This window comes from Macaca fascicularis, chromosome 14 (genome assembly GCF_037993035.2).
Source record: "Macaca fascicularis isolate 582-1 chromosome 14, T2T-MFA8v1.1".
In the NCBI taxonomy this organism is placed as follows: Eukaryota; Metazoa; Chordata; class Mammalia; order Primates; family Cercopithecidae; genus Macaca; species Macaca fascicularis.
The window spans coordinates 6,632,803-6,649,581 of record NC_088388.1 but is presented as its reverse complement, the minus strand read 5'-3'; the positions used below and the strand labels follow the sequence as shown (position 1 = coordinate 6,649,581).

Genomic DNA, 16,779 nt, shown 5'->3' with positions numbered 1-16,779 from the left:
CTGCTTGTCAGTCTGCTTGTCATTGAAGGTCAGCGTGAGGCAGGTAGCGTTCCCTCCCAGATTTAGAAAATGTCAAGTCTCCCATCGCACCCTTTTGTGTTTCTTACAGGGTCTGGGGCGCTTGCAGCCACCAGGCTGAGGGCTCCAACATGTTCCCTCGTTTGCAAAGACACACTTAACAGAGAAGGAACCTGTGGCTCAGATGGGAGACTCCCTGTCCAAGGCCACAGAGTCTGGCCCCAGGGCCCACTAGAGGCTTCAAGAACCAAACTCACATGAGGGCAGAGAGGGAGATGGGGCCACAGTTTAGGGCTGGGAGAATCCGTAGAGCCATGCTGAGGCAGGCATGGAGCCTGGAGGCAGGGACCAGGGACGGCCGCAGTCAGGGGTAGAGGGGCTGTGGGGAGTGAGGAATGGTGTGGGCCAGCCCCGGGCCTGCTGGGGTGCAGCTGGGGGCTCCATGGCCCTCCCACGGCCCCCACTTGTCCTCACCCAACTGTTCAGAGCTCTTCACGGCGGGGGTGTCCCTCTCCTCTGGCCACAAGATAAGCGGGTGGAGGAATGGCACCTTCAGACCTTGTAGGGGGTCTGCCCCTCAACCAGCCTGTTTCTCGTGGGCATCGCAGCTAAGGCTGTAGCCAGGAAAGGGTAGTAACCGACCATACCTGGCCTCCAACCACCACTTCCAAGGCCCCTACTGGGCACCGGGTGACCCCACCGTGGCTCAGAAGTGGACCCTGTACGAATAACGAAAAGGTATGGGTACCGGGGTGGTCGCTGGAGGGCTGAGGATGACTACACAGGCCCCTGGAGGGTGTGCCTCCGGAGTCTGTCCCGCCCTCTGGACCCATGGGGGACCAGCAACGCCGTCACACGTCGAGGTCCCTGCCAGCCGCTCCGCCGCTCCTTTCTCTCGGCTGGGGTTGGCAAAGGCAGGCACATATGGGGAGGGGCAGGGCCTCAGGAGGGAGGACGGAATGGTGGGCGGGGCCTACGGACACCTTGCCCCGCCCCCAGTGGGGTTCCGCACTGCGCACTCCCAGCGGTCCTCCCAGGTTAGGGCCTCCCACCACGGCGCCCAGAGGCCGTGTCAGCCGGGCGTGCACCCCAGGGGCGCTCCGTCCCCCGCGGCCTAGGACTCCCCAGTCAGGACAGTACAAAATCTCTTTATGGCTCATTTTCTGTAAAAAACTGTGGCTCTCGGCGGACCCTGGGGATAGGAGATGCAAAGCGCGCTCCCACGAGGTCGGGGCAGGCGGCCAAGAGCTGGGGGGATCTGGAGCGGGGCCGGGTCGCAAGAAGACCCCGACCCTGCGCCGGGGCTGGGGCGCGTGCTAGGGGACCGCGGGATTTCAGCTGTGTTTTCGAACCCCTGTTCTTGGTTGAGGGGTTCCCAAGGCTCCACCCCGCCTTGGAGGGGGCTGCTGAAGCCCGGAGGTGACCCGGGCTCTGGGAGGGGCGTCCCCAATGTGGGGGAGGAGAGACAGGAGCCTTTGAAGACAGCTCGGGACTCGGAGGGGGTCTCCCCGACCTGAGACGTGGTAAACAGGCCGGCGAGCAGGGAGGCTGAGTCCCGGGACCAGGCGACCCCTCACTGCTCCTCGGGCCCGTCGCCCCCTTGCGCCTGTTCGTAGGGGCAGGGCCGGCGGCTAAGTCCGGCGGGCTCGGGGCCGGGCCTGGGCCCCGCGGGCGGCGCCTCCTCCTCCGCGCCGTCCCCATGCTCGCCCTCCGCGTCGCTCTCGTCCGAGTTGTCCTCCTCCAAATAGCGGTAACCGCGCACCTTGTGCTGGGGCCGCGGGATGCGGGGCTGGCGTGGGGCCACGCCCCGCCGCAGCTTCTGCTCCATCCGCAGGTAGGAGACCGCGGCCGCCACCAGCGTCACCAGCAGCACCGCCAGCTTAGCCTGGGCATAAGGACAGGGATGCCAGGGACCCGCGGTCGCCTCGCCCCGCACCTCCCCGCCTATGCCCCTCGCTGAGATAGGCCCTTCCCTCCTCCTGGAGCCGCCCTCAACTTCTTCAGCCCCTCCACCCATGCTTCCTGGACCGCCTCCTGCAGGCGAGGCTGACATCCCAGCACTGTCCCTTACTGTCGCCACGCCCCTGGGAACCTCAGTGTCCCACGCTGTAAGGGGAGAATGCAAATCCCTTTGCCTCATAGGGTGCATGCACCGGTGTTGACAAACTGCTGGCCACAGGCCCTGCCTTCCCAGGGCTTACAACACTCTGTGTCCCTGACACGCCCGTGGGCTGTAGTGATGCTTTTCATGGGGTTTTGACTATAACCCGCAGTCAGGAATGATTTTACATCATAGCTCAGTACATACACACATATCTGTAGGCATGCTTCCTGCTATTTTCTTTTTTCGAGACAGGGTCGCTCCTTCTCCCCCACCCCACACCCGCTAGAGTGCAGTGGCATGATCATAGCTCACTTCAGCCTCAACCTTCCAGGCTCAAGCCATCCTCCCACCTCAGTCTCCCAAGTAGCTGGAACTACAGGCACGCGCCACCACGCCCAGCTAATTTTTAAATTTTTTGTAGAGACAGGGTCTCCTATGTTGCCCAGGCTGGTCTTCAACTCCTGGCCTCAAGCAGTCCTCCTGCCTCAGCCTCTCAAAGTGCTGGGATTACAGGTGTGAACCACCATGCCCAGCCTGCTCACTGTTTTGTTTTTGTTTTTTTTTTTTTGTTTTTTTTTTGGAGACAGAGACTCACTCTGTCCTCCAGGCTGAAGTGCAGTGGCATGATCTTGGCTCACTGCAACCTCCATCTCCCAGGTTCAAGCCATTCTCGTGCCTCAGCCTCCAGAGTAGCTGGGATTACAGACACATGCCACCATGCCCAGCTAATTTTTGTGTTTTTAGTAGAGGCAGGGTTTCATCATGTTACCCAGGCTGGTCTCGAACTCCAGACCTCAGATGATATGCCCACCTCGGCTTCTCAAAGTGCTGCAATTACAAGCATGAACCACTATGCCCAGCCCATTCCCTGCTATGTTTAGTTCTATTTTTAAAAAATGTTTAGCAACTGGGACTTGCTAGACCGAGCCACCATCTTTTGGGAGCAGAGTATGAGGGCCTTGCCCTGCTTCAGGCCATGAAGGGAGACGACCCAACATCTGGAGAACAGGGTACCAAAGAGCCCACAGGACGGCTGTGATGCACCCACAAAATACCCTCAGAGATGGGCAAACAGACTGGCTGGAGGTGGGCCAGTAAGTGAGGTGCTGAGTTGAGGGCCACCCAGTGGGCTGCAGGAATGGGGCCTTGGCCCAGAGACTGGCTTGGGAAGGGGTGGCGTTTAGGAAACTGTGAAGCCAGGGCAGGGGCTAAGGAAGTACCCATCATTGGGCATGGGGCCCCCAACCCTGCCCAGCCTCACCTTCATGGGCAGGCTCGAGCCCAGGTACACGGTGAAGATGGCCACAGCCTGCCACCAGTGGTAGATGGTGAAGATAAAGTCCTGTCTCTCCTTGTCTTCGTACAAGATTCCCAGGAGTGCTGCAGACAGGCGGTACAGGGCAGGCAGGGGAGAGGTGTCACCTGGGGCCTGGAGCTGCCGAGCTACCACCTATGAACTTTACTAAGCCCTGTGTGAGTCCCAGCCCAGGACCGGAGAGCGCCTAGAAAGTGCTGTAAGCCAGTCCTGGCCTGCCCCCTGGTGGAGACCCTAGTCACCACACCACTCACACGCTAAAGCAGAAATAGGAGCAGGTGCGCTGGGCTGTGTGGATGCAGGTGGTTCAGCTCTGCACCACATGCGTGGCCTCAAAAGAAGAAAGCTCTGTGCTTAGTCATGTCCTGTCCCCAACCCCAGGTGTGCAGTGCCAAGCGTGCAGGCGCTGTTTCTCCTCCTCAGCTGGGGCTAGGGAGATCGAACTGTTTGCAGCTGCTAACTCTGCAAATCAAACCTGAAGCTAAGCATGGAGAGGGGGCTTCCTTTCCAACGAGTCCTCCCAGGGTGGGCAAAAAGAGTAATGAATCGGGAGTCAGGAGACGCGTACTCGTTCTCAGGACTGTAATATCGGCTCTGTGGGTGATTTGGGTACTTAACTCCCCAGAGCCGCTTTTCCCAGTGGTGAGATGAGCTTATGCCTATTGTGTGCTGTGTTCTGAAGTTCTAAAGTAAGAAAGTGGGCATGGCACCTGCCAAATTGTAGGGGCCACTATTAACACCTTCGCCAGGCACTCAGGACATGAACACTCTTGACTTGGGGCCCTGCAGGGTGACTTTACCCCCACAGGGCTGCTATGAGGAGACACAGAGCCCCCATGGTTCACAAGGAGGAGACGGAATGTGGAGCTGGGCAGAGGGGATGCCAGGACCAGACAGGGAACAACATAGGTCCGAGATACCCAGGCAGGACTCTGCCCAGAATTGGCTATCCGTGGGCAAAACGGCCAAGAGACTGTGGTGCAGTGTGGGGCTCCAGCCCCTACTACAGACAGAGACACGGGGCAAGCCCCTGCCCTGCCAGCAGCAGGCATGACCTCTGCCATACGTTCAAAACTGTTCACAGCTTCGGCCCATCAGAACAGATGCTGACATGGATGCCCTGCAGGACCGTGCCCGTGTGTGCTAGCTGTGTCACTGCATGTGCCCATCTGTGGACAGGGAACATCCTGGAGCTGAACTTGGGTCTACCCGCTGCCTTCTGCAAACAGGGCCCTGTTCCCCAGCAGCCCAGACCTGGGGCCTGGACTCTGGTACTGAGCAGACTGGGTTGGAGCTGCAGGCCTGCTCCTCTCCATACAAAGGCCCATGTCTGTATCTATGCCCTGGTGTACACAAGGCCACTTGCTCCTACCACACGCTGCCTGAGGCAGAGACCAAAACATCTGCTCCAAGTGTCACGAAAACTATGCCAAGGTAGGCCCTGTCCCCTGGTATGAAAAGGGAGAATCCCTGATGTGTTTTTCACACTGTCCCTAAGGGGTGTCCACGAGCCCCACACCTACCCTGTGTAGCCACGAGATTTCACACTGACCCTCCAGTGTTGATGGGGCCCTGTGCCCGCCCTGGAGTATTAACAGAATGTTCATGGCATGGAACTCCCACACCTGTCTCCAGGCCCTACCCATCTGTCCCCACTGTGTCCATGAGACTTCCCTTCCACCCCTGGAGTGTCCACAGGAAGCCCCACCTACCTCTGCCATGTCCACAGGACCCTATGTGACCATGGGACCCCATATCTGTCCCTGGGATGTCTATGTCCAGCCAACCGCCCAGAGATAACCATAAAGTCCCCTGCCCCGCCCGCCTCCCCCACTCCCAGTGCCTACAGTTATACTCACTGCTGAGTCCAGTCTTGTTCAGGGCGCTGCCCACACCCCAAAGGGCGGCTGCCACATAGAGGATCCAGCTGTGTTGCAGGACCCGAGGCACAGGAGCCCAGAAAAAAAGGACGAAGGTGAGCAGCAGGTGCACCCCTGCTCCAGCCACCAGGGGCACCGGGCGTGGCAGCCACAGCCCCAGCAGGCCCAGGAGTGAGGCAGCTGAGGCGCCCAGGCTGTAAGCCACAAGGAGGTAAGCCAGCCGCTCCAGCCCCACCGAGCACACGCCATAGCCCTGGGGGGGACAAGGGGTGCGCATTGGAGTCCAGAACAGCCCAGACCTCCCCACAAGAAGTGTTCCTTAGGCCACGCCCTGCCCTCCCTGGACTGCCTGACCTCGCTCCAAGGCTCAGGGGAAGGTTCTGAGGGCAAGTGTGAAAATGCCTGGAGTGTCCCTAGACAGCATGGGCTGTACTCCGCAAGGAACCAAACGCTTTGTGGGTGCCATCCCATTTCAATTCAGAGAAGCTAAAATAACTTGCCCAAGGTAAAGACGGGATGGGGGTAAGAGAGGGAAGAGAAAGCAGGAGGGGAATATTTGGGATAGACATGTACACACTTACACATGTAATTAAAAATTATCCGTTGTTTACTTGAATTCAAATTTACCTGGTTATCTTTTCTTTTATGGGGCAATCCTATGCAGGCTGTACTTACCAAGGCGATACCAGTGCAGGCAAAGAGCACCTCGAAACCGCTGTATATAAAGAAAGGCACGAGATGGCGCAGGCGGTAGTCACGCACGTGCTTGAAGGGCAGCTGGAAGATGTTGCCCCAGCCCACGCTGCGCAGATCGATCTCCTCCGTGGGCCGGTAAGCGGCTCCGCACAAACCCAGCACCTGTGAACCCATGACTTGAGGGGCAGCCAGCCAGGCCCAGGCCCGGCCTCCAGGCTTCAGCCCCGCCCTTCAGATGCACCACAAACCCAGGCTTTGCCCCAGCTCTCGGCCCCGCCTCCCAGCCCAGGGCCCCGACCCTGAGACACACCCACAGGTCCAGGTCTTGCCTCATCCCAGCTCAAGGCCCCGCCTCTCAGCACAAAGCCAGGCCACCACACTCCCAGCCCCTGGCCTCTGGATTCCCACCCCTGCCTCGGACCACAGGCCTCAGCCCCGCCTCCGAGCCTCATGCCCGCAGCAGCACTCGGCCCTAACTCCCCAACTCAGATCACGCTCCCAGGCCTACGGCTCCCCCTCCAGGCCACAACCCGACCCTGGCCACTCCATCTGATCCAGACCCTTTCTCGCAGAGTCAGTCCCCAGACCCACACTCTGCTTCACAGACTGTCCTGCCCCCAACCCAGGCCGCACCAGCAGCATGGCCAGGAAGGCCACTGCCATGAGCACGCTCTCCACCACAATGAGGTTTCCGCTCCGCGGGAGCGTCCGCAGAACCGTCTTGTTGAAGCCGCTGAGGATCCCGTGGCTGTTGGTGCCTGGGAAGGGTGGGGGTGGGAGCGCCGTGAGTGAAGAGTAGGGCATAGAGTCAACCCAGCCACCTGGGTGGAGCCACAGCAGCCGCGGAGGCGCGGGAGAGTGAGAGCAAGGGCAGGGTTCCTTCGGAGAGCGGTTTGGAGGTTTGGGCCACTGGGGCTGGGTGTGCCCCCGGGAAAGGGGTATCTTTCCCCTGCTTCCCACCCTATTGCCCCAAGGCTCAGTCGACCTCACATTTCCATACACACCCCCTGCACTGATTGAGCTCTGACTAGTTGCCTGGCCCCAAGAAAGATCCCACTGGCAGCCTCAGCCCAGATGGTGCCTCCTCCAGGCAGTCTTCCCTGCCCACCCACTCTCCTGGCTGGGTCAGATGTCCTAACTACTTACTCCTACAGGGCCCTGTGTCTTGCCCACCAGAGCCGTGGGGCACTGGGCTGCCAGCCCTGAATCCTGTGAGTGAGGGCCCAGTGTCTGCTGGGAAAGTAAGCAGGCTTTGGGGACTCCTCCCCAACCCCCATAAGGACTAACCGCAGCTCTGCACGTTGTACAGCGTGTGGTTCAGGTCATACAGGTAGTGGTTCAGGAAGTAAATCATGGGCAGCTGGGCGCAGGCGAAGCTCAGCTGCAGACACAAGGGCAGTTGGGACCAGACTCAGGTATAGAGCCAGGTAGGAGTCACAGTCACGTCCAGGCACAGCGTTTTGGGGACAGGGGCCTTCCCAGTTCTGGGGGTAGCGTGGTTACAGGGCCGCGCAGTGAGGAAGACCTCCTCCTGGCCAGCACTGTGGACAGGGGCAGATGAGGTCTCTATGGATGAGCAAGCTGGGGTGTGCTCAAGAAAGGCAGATGGGCAGCCTGGGCAGCATAGAAAGACCCTCTCTCTACAAAAAATAAAAAAATTAGCCGGGTGTGGTAGCACACGCATGTGATGCCAGCTACTCAGACCGCTGAGGTAGGAGCATCACTTGAGCCCAGGAGTTCAAGGTTGCAATGAGCCGTGACTGCACTACTGCATTCCAGCCTGGGCAACAGAGCCAGACCCTGCCCCCCACCCCCACCAAAAAAGAAAGAAAGAAAAAGAAATGAAGTTGGGGCAGATGCAGTGGTGTGTGCACGTAGTCCCGGCTGCTTGGGAGGCCAAAGTGGGAGGATCAATGGAGCCCAGGAGTTCAAAGCCAGCTGGGCAACGTAGTGAGACCAGGCCTCTTAAAAATAACAATAATAAAAGAAAGGAAAACGGGACTAGAGGGATGAGACTGTGGATGGGCTTCAATGCGGGGGTCTGCCCTTGCCACCCAACAATGAGCCATGTGGCACTCACATGGAAGAAGCTGTAGAAGATGGCTTGGAAGACCAGGAGATAGGGCGCATGGGAGCCCCGTGGAGGCCGCTGCTTCAGCCCCTGCCCATCCTGCTCCTTGTAGTGGGAGTACTCATGGTACTTCTGTGCCATCCTGGACCACAAAGGAGAGAAGGCTCTCCCCTGCCCGACCTGTGCCACTCCTGTGTGTCCTGCACCCAGAGCTAGGGGCAGACCAGCCCTGGTGTGGGGAAGCTGAGGCCCAGAGGGTGGAAGGGGCTGGACCGTGATCCCTGAGCCAAAGTTGGTAATAAAGTGGAGGCTTGACCAGGTCTCCAGCCTCCTGTTCTGCTGCCCACCAGGCTCACCTGGTGATGTAGTTGCCCATGGAAGCCCAAAGAGGCACGATGGCCATGCCCAGGGCCACAGCGGAGGGCACAAGCGTGTAGTAGCGCTCCCAGTAGTTGGTGGAGACAAAGAGGGCGTAGATGCCCACAGCCAGGAACATCATCCACTTGGTTCCGAAAAACCTGCGGACAGTGGGAGGCATGCTGGCACCACGGGCCTGCTGGACCACGGCGGCCTGAAGCCAAATGGGGCCAAAACTGCAGGTCCCAGCTGACAGGGCTGTGTGAGGTAGAGAGAGTTGAGGGCCCTGAGATGGAATCTCAGATACACAGACCTGCTGAGTGGCCTCAGGCAAGCTACTGTGCCTCAGTTTTCCCAGCTGTCATATGGCACAGAGCCCAAACCACAGGCCTCTCACCGCCACTGTGAGGATGGAGAGTGGCCCATGGGTATAACCAGACCTCATGCGTGTTCTGGGCTCTCTGACTCTCCCATTCCCCCTTCTCCTCCCAAGCTCATGCACTGTGTCTGTAGGGCCCAGGGACGCCTCCCAGGGGCTTGATTCAGGCTGGGAGAAGAAAGAGGAAGAGGCCCCACTGCTGGGAGCAGCAGAGCCGGAGTCCTGGTGCCCCTGCCTCCAGTCCGTTGCTCTTAAGAACCGTGGTGATCAGTAAGGAAGTTTCCTCCTCTCTGGGTCTGGGAAAAGGTCACACAGTGACAATAGAAGGGGCTTGGTGAGTGACAGGCTGAGGGCCCAATCAGGCCATGGAAGCTGATCAGGCCAAAAACTACTACTGGTATCTTCAGGTTTTCTGTATTTACGCTCCTTAAGTAAAAATGCCAGTAAAAATGTGCATTCACCACTGGTGAGGATGTGGTTTAAAAGTGGCACATATAGGCTGGGCATGGTGGCTCACGTCTGTAATCCCAGCACTTTGGGAGGTGGAAGTGAGCGGATCACCTGAGGTCAGAAGTTTGAGACCAGACTGGCCCAACATGGTGAAACCCCATCTCTACTAAAAACACATAATTCGCCGGGCGTGGTGGTGCACACCTGTAATCCCAGCTACTCAGGAGGCTGAGGCTGGAGAATTGCTTGAACCCAGGAGGCAGAGGTTGCAGTGAGCTGAGATCACGCCACTGCACTCCAGCCTAGGCAACAGCAAGAGTGCATCTCAAAAAAAAAGTGGCACATATAGCCAGAGGTCATGCACACGGCATAACCCTTTGGGAAAGCAGCCTGGTAGTTTTGGCAGGGGGTGAACATGTGAATTTGTCCTTCTGCCAGGGTTCAAGCCTTCAGTCTGCCAGTTACTGCCTGTGGGACCTGGGCAAGTTGTTCAACACCATGGTTTCTTCATGTCTAAGATTAGAGCAGCTTCCTCAAATTCTTGGGAATGAAATTGCACTTATAAAGTGCCCAGCACGGCCAGGCATGGTGGCTCTTGCCTGTAATCCCAGCACTTTGGGAGGCCGAGATGGGTGAATCACGAGGTCAGGAGTTTGAGACCAGCCTGGCCAACATGGTGAAACCCCGTCTGTACTAAAAATACAAAACATTAGCTGGGCGTGGTGATGGGCGCCTGTAATCCCAGCTGCTCGGGAGGCTGAGGCAGGAAAATCGCTTGAACCTGGGAGGCGGAGGTTGCAGTGGGCCGAGATTGTGCCATTGCACTCCAGCCTGGGTGACAGAGCGAGACTCCGTTTCCAAAAAAAAAACTAAAAATAAAAATAAATAAATAAATAAATAAAGTGCCCAGCACACAGGAGACAAGAGTTCACTGCTACTAGTAGAAGTGATAGGTTCCAAAAACCATAAAGCCTTTCGTATGGCTTTGACCTAGTAAAGACATTGTTGAAAATGTATCCTAGGAAAAATAATTGTTTAAAAAATTGGGGGAGTGCTGGATGTGGTGGCTCACACCTGTAATCCCAACACTTTGTGGGGCTGAGGCGGGTGAATTCGAGACCGGCCTGAGCAACATAGCAACTCCCCATTGCTATAAACACTATAAAACTCAGCCAGGTGTGAGCCAGGTGCTCCTGCCGGCCCAGCTACTCGGGAGGCTGAGGCAGGAGGATTGCTTGAGCCCAGTGTGTGGGGGTTGAGGAGGCAGCGAGCTGTGTTTGTGCCACTGCACTCTAACCTGGGTGACAGAGTGAGACTCTGTCTCAATAATAATAATAATAATAATAATAATAATAAATAAACACATTAATTAAAAAAAAAAAACAAGGAAACAACTCAGTGCCGCCATATCTGCAGAAGATGCTACCATCTTGCAAAGTCGTAACTGTGAAGGCTGTAGAGTAGGCTGAGATATGCTCAGTGAAAAGAAGGAAGCAAGCGCTGGGCACGGTGGCTCATGCCTGTAATCCCAGCACTTTGGGAGGCCAAGGCAGGCGGATCATTTGAGGTCAGGAGTTCAAGACCAGCCTGGCCAATATAGTGAAACCCCGTCTCTACTAAAAGCATAAAAATTATCCGGGTGGCAGGCGCCTGTAATCCCAGCTACTCAGGGCACTGAGGTAGGAGAATCGCTTGAGCCTGGGAGGCGGAGGTTGCAGTGAGCCAAGATCATTCCACTGCACTGCAGTCTGGGTGACAGGGCAAGAGTCTGTCTCAAAAAAAAAAAAAAAGTAAGCAAGCGAAAGCAAACATGGCCCGCTTGCATACACAGACACACACACACACACGGGCGTGTCCACACACATGCGCTCTGGGGACAAGGATGTGAATATAATCCACGCATGGTGGTGGGACAGCATGGATAGCCGATTTCCTGGAGGGCTTAGGCGGGGGTTCTTTTTTATGATTTCAGTTATTCTAATCCTGCTTGTGCAACTGGAGATGTTTTAAATTTTCAAATTTTTGTTTAAATGGAGTTTTTTTGTTTTTTTGTTTGTTTAAGATGAGGGAACTCAAATTCACACAATTTGTCCACTGGTCTCCAGGTCCCATCAGGGAGGGCGCTGTGGACTGGTGATGGGGAGGCTGAGCCACATACCTCCAGGGTTCAGATCTGGGGCAGAGTTCCCGGAGCACCTGCCCCGCCATGTGTGTCTGTGAGAAACACCCCTCAGCACCAGTCACAGCGACTGGGCCAGGCATGGGTGCTGGACTTTGCTGACCAACCAGAAACCCCTAACTCCACAGCCCCAACCCAGAAGGCCACGTTGGCTCTGGGAGGCCTCCCAGGAGGCCTGGAGAGGAGGATGTCCCATGAGACCCAGGCAAGCTGGGAGGGAGCTCAGCCCGTGGAAATCTGTTGCTGGAAACCAAATGTGCCCTGAGGCAAAGTTCCTCTTTCCTTCCCCAAATCCGAGTTTCACCCCCTTCACTCTCAGGCTTCCGGGTAGAAGAAGCCTCTCCCTTGCTCTCTCCCACCACAAACACCCGACAGATGAATGCCTCCTGGCCCGCCGGCCTCTACACCCCGCCGAGATGGGAGTACCGCAGCATCCCATGGGACCAGCCACGCCCACCTGATGAGCACTGGTGTGTAGAGCAGGGCGGCGATGGGCGTCACGTTGATGCCCATCAGCATCTTGCTGTCGATGTCGGGCAGTCCCATGTTGCCATATTTCACCTCGCGGTAGGTCTCGTCGTAGTGCAGGATCAGCTGCATCTGCAGGAGGCCTGGGGACAGGACAGGGAGCGGCGTGGAGGGAGCAGCCTGGCTCTGGCCGCCACCGAGCAGAAGCCGGCATGCAGGCCTCCTGGGGACCTGCAATCACCGAAGGCATCCCCTCTGGCAGCGCCCCTCAGGACAGCGTGGGTCCGGGTTGCCACGCCTTCTGCCAGCCGCGGCCACTTGGCCAGCTGGGCCCAGACCCCCACCTGCCTTGCTCCGCCAGCCTCCATTTCCGAAGGGGGCAGGTCTGTCCCGGAGCCTGGACCCCCGCCCCCCACCCACACCGAGGCTCTGGCTGGGACCTGGGGACGCTGCGCTACTTGACCTCCCTACCCCACCCCCACCGCGGGGGGCCGTGGCTGCAGCTGCGAGGGCGGCGGAGGGGAAGTGAGAGCGGGCGGGAGGCCGAGGCCCGCGGTTTCTGTTTCCCGGGCCGGGCTGGGAGCGGGCGGGGCGGCCCAGGGTGCCCGCGCGGCACCTACCCAGGTAGACGCCGTAGGTGAGCATGCCCCCGGCGCTGGCCGCCAGCACGTTCTTGAGCACGCCCAGGCGCTTGCGGCGGTAATAGCGGCGCTCCTCCTCCTCCTCGTTGTAGTTGGGGTACGCGCCCACCAGCTCGTCCAGCTGCGGGCCACGCATGCCGCTCGCACCCGCGATCGCGCCCCGAACCCATGCCCCCCGGTGCCCGCTACCCCCCGGCCCGCCCCGGACCACAGGGGACCCCTGCCCCTCGCGTTCCTGGTCCCCACTCACCGGGGCCTCGGGCCCGTCCGGGACCCCGAGCCGATCCTCGTCGCCCTGCGGTCCCGCGGCCCCCGCCATCGGGTAGAGCGGCGGCTCCGCCTCCATGGCCCGAGCAACTGCGGACTCGCGGCGGTGGCCCCGGAGCCCCTGCGACCGCCCGGCCACTTCCTCCCGGCGGGCGGGACCTGCCCCCGCCCCGCCCTGTCCCGCCCTGCGGGCTGCCTCCTCCAGGACACGTGTGTGTGTGCGCGCGCGCGCGCGTGCAGGGGCGTGCCTGTGTGTGCCCCCTTGGGTGTGAGTTCGAATTCCCACTCAGCCACTTCCAGGCCCTGTGACTTTAGGAATTAACTCCATTTCTTTATGCCTCGGTTTCCTCAGTTTCCTTGACAGTGAAACAGAAATACTTGGCACTACCTCCAGGGCCATGGCAGAATTACTGAGTTAATGCAAAGCCTTGGAAAAGTGCCAGGCCCACCTTAAGCTCCCGTCAGGGTTGCCTGGGTCATCCCTAGCCCCACCTCCAAGTCTGCTGTTACAGCTCATCAAAGAGCCCTACAGAGACAGTATCCTCACCAGCTGGGCCACACCTCCCACCACAGGACGCTACAGCCAGAGCCCACCTCCCATGTCCCCATCCTGCTCCAGTTTGGGCTGTGCAAAAGGGAGCTTGGGTGGGGTCCTGGGAGGTGGAGATTGTGGCCCCCACTGAACTACATGGGGAACCCTGCCACCACCCTGTAGTGGGGCCAAGAGCCACCCGCCCCTGTCCTGCTGGGCACTGGATCCAGGGCTGCAGCGGGAGCTGTGGTGGGGCTGACATTCCAAAGCACTGGCTGTGCACCTGGCTGGAGCCACGGGGCCCCTTTTGAAAATATCCAGATTCTCTGGCCCCTGGGTTCCTCCTGGTTTGAATGCTCTTCCTCCTGCTCCTCCCAGGTGGCTTCCTTCCCACTCAGCTCTGAGAACAAGGGACCGTCCCTGCAGAGATTGCAGCCCTCCACTTCCCTTCTGGTTTTCCGTGCCCTCCCTGTGCACCCCCTCCCCCAACTGCTCTCCAGGTACATCCTCTCCCGAATGCAGAGGATGGCATTGGGCACCTACTGAGTGATCAATACTTGTGACTGGATAGATGCATGAGTGACTGGATGACAAACACCTCCTGCCCCACAAGGATTGCTGGGAAGGTGGAGGGACAGGGGAGGGAGGTGTGAATCTGCAGTGGCTTCAGGCTTCCAGGAGACAGAACTTTCTCCAGGTGAGGATGCCCAAGTGCAGATGTGGGAAACAGACAGGTGGATTCATGCAGGTGGGTGGCTGGAAGTGGGACACAGGAAAGGAGCAGGAGAGAGGGCAGGGCCCGAAGCTCAGGGGCGGGGAGGAGGTGGGAGAGTAGGGCTAAGGTGGGGGCCGTTCTCAGACAGCAGACACTGGCATCATTACACAGCATGATGAGAAAGTGCAATTCTCCTGCCTCAGCCTCCTGAGTAGCTGGGATTACAGGCATGTGCTCCCATACCCAGCTGATTTTTGTATTTTTAGTAGAGACGGAGTTTCACCATATTGCCCCAGGCTGGTCTCGAACTCCTGACCTCAGGTGATCCACCCGCCTTAATCCCCAAAGTGCTGGGAGTGGGCCCCCCAAGCTTTTCAATTTCCCTGAGGGACCCAACCCTCTAGGGCCTGGTGACATCTCTTCCTCCCCTTGTCCCTCTGGGTCTGGGGGTGGTGGCAGCTGCTGTGGTTGCCCATCCTGGGCTCTTCAGTCACCTGTGCTGTGCCACCAACTCCCTGCACTCAATGTCTCCTACTCGAAACACCTGGAGACAGCTGGGCAAGGTGGCTCACGCCTGCAATCCCAGCACTTTGGCTGGCCAAGGAGGATCACTTGAGCTCAGGAGTTCAAGACCAGCCTGGGTAACATAGCAAGACCCCATCTCTACAAAAAACACAAAAACTAGCCTGGTGTGGTGGTGCACACCTGTAGCCCCAGCTACTCAGGAGGCTGAGGTAGGCGAATTGCTTGAGCCCAGGAGGATGAGGCTGCAGTGAGCCGAGACTGTGCCACTGCACTCCAGCCTGGGCGACAGAGTGAGACTTTCTCTCTCAAAAAAAAAAAAAAAAAAAAAAAAAAAAAAAAAAAGCCCTGGAGGCTCTAAGCCCTGACTGACCTGACTGATACATCTCCTCTCTCCAGAAAGGATTTTTTTAGGTGGTTTATGGAGCTGCTCTTGGGGAGCCTGGAGACTACCTAAGAGGCTGATAGGGTGGCCCAGATAAACACACCAGGGTGACCTGCGGGACAGAGATCTGAGCAGGGCCAGCGCTCACGCCAACCCATCCAGGTTGCAACAGTGCACAGTCGCATCCCCAGGAAGGGGCAGCCAGATCTCCCCCCTCACTGTTTGCCAATGCTTGTCTCTATAATAAGGCTTTACTTTCAGTTCTCATTATGAAAATAATCAATGTTCCTTGAAGAAAAGCAAGCAGAAGAGAATAAATATTGCTGTCAACTGGAACTCCCTGAAATAACCTCTTGGAATATTGTTACTCTGCATTGCACTGACACAGGAGCGTGCTGGGCAGCCCACGTGATTCCCTTAACACCACTTCCCTGGCATGGATGCGATTCCACAATATTTTAAACATTAAAGCCAATGGGGATGATGATCACTGGGTCTGGCTCACAGGATGTTGGGAGGTCCCCAGGTTGGGGTGTGCCAAGGGCTCTGCTCAGTGCCTGGCACAGCAAATTCCCAGGTGGCTGCTGCTTTCCACTGATGCTTGAGGCTCCCAAGAGTTGGTGGCAAGGGGCTCACCCAGAGCTGAAGACCCCAGCCCACTCCTGTGCGAGGGCTCCAGGCACCTTGGAAGCACCGTGGGCCGGGGAGCCAGGACTGGCTGGGTGTGGATCCCCGTGTGTCCTTGTCACTGTGTGACCCAGCTGGAAAGCACGGTCAATAATGTCTGGGAATTGTGAAAATTGTGTGAAGTATCTGCACACAGTAGGTGTTCAGTAAAGGGTTGTTGAGTGCATAAATGAACAAGTGACCCGCATTCACGGTTGCCCGTGAGTTCTGACTGTGTCCTGGGCCCTGTGCCCCTGCAGCCTCTAACTTTGCCTCTCCGAGGAGCCAGGGTGGGTCCAGCCTTCCAGGCTGCCAGGGAGGGAGTGGGAGGCAGGACCAGGGCCTCAGGGCCAAGGCCTGGGGCAGCTACTTCCTCAGGAGGGCAGGAGGACGTTCACATGCTCTGGGCACCTCCTGGGCACCAGGTGCCATCAGGTCGGCTCTCATTTCACCCTCACGGTAGCCGTGTGAAGCAGCTAGAGTCAGCCCCATTTTACAGTTGGGGAAACTGAGGCCCAGTAAGGAAACGTGACCTGTTCAAGGTTACTCGTGGGCAGGTGCGGCAGTGAGATGCTCTCGGGCAGGTCTGAGGCCCTGTGAGCCAGGCTCAGGGGTGTGTGTCTGAGAAGTGAGGGAATGAATAATGAATTATGAATGAATGAATGAATGAATGAATGAATGAATGATTCCACCTGATGCCATGCTCATGCCCTGCCCATGCTTCTGTCCTGGAGTTAGGATGGTAGCTCTCAGACCCCTCCAGAGGGGCTGGGGCACTTGGAATGGTCACAGTTCCAGGCCCACGTTCATTCAATGACTTGTTTCGGTCTCACAATCACTTGGGTACGTTCTTCTTACACATCCCATTTTATAGATGGGAAGGCAGAGGCACGGGGGGTTAAGACGCTAACCTAGGTCACACAGGTAAGTGACAGAACCAGGATTTAAGCCCAGACCTCACGCTTAACACCCTCCATGCCAGGCGCCGAGGTACGTGCCCACTGAACCCTCTCATTCACCCACAGATGCCCCCAGGACTGTAGTCAGCCCCATTCTGACATGGGAACTCCGAGGCCCAAAGAGGGGAAGCGTCAGCCCATCGAGGAGGAGGCAGGGCAGGCGGGGCTGCAGCTG

The 16,779-nt window shown here is 58.0% G+C and overlaps 1 protein-coding gene across 1 annotated transcript; it reads right to left on the bottom strand.

The window, feature by feature from the left end:
- Positions 1-1,150: 1,150 nt before the first annotated feature.
- UNC93B1 (unc-93 homolog B1, TLR signaling regulator) lies at positions 1,151-12,975 on the bottom strand. Its single transcript, XM_005577036.4, has 11 exons — positions 12,809-12,975; positions 12,538-12,679; positions 11,907-12,060; positions 8,441-8,602; positions 8,094-8,226; positions 7,301-7,394; positions 6,647-6,771; positions 5,993-6,175; positions 5,297-5,570; positions 3,384-3,502; positions 1,151-1,903 (listed from the first exon to the last, which is right to left on the bottom strand). The coding sequence occupies exons 1-11, from the start codon at positions 12,902-12,904 to the stop codon at positions 1,592-1,594; spliced, it is 1,794 nt and encodes a 597-aa protein (XP_005577093.2). The 5' UTR covers positions 12,905-12,975; the 3' UTR covers positions 1,151-1,591.
- Between the last annotated feature and the right edge of the window lie 3,804 nt (positions 12,976-16,779).

Coding starts and splice junctions, on each gene's coding strand:
- UNC93B1 (XM_005577036.4), bottom strand. CDS start 12,904: ATGGAGGCGGAGCCGCCGCTCTACCCGATGGCGGGGGCCGCGGGACCG. Junction 7,395..8,093: donor TCTTCTACAGCTTCTTCCAT/GTGAGTGCCACA, acceptor TTGTGTCTGCAG/CTGAGCTTCGCCTGCGCCCA. Junction 6,176..6,646: donor CCTTCCTGGCCATGCTGCTG/GTGCGGCCTGGG, acceptor ATGGGTTCACAG/GTGCTGGGTTTGTGCGGAGC.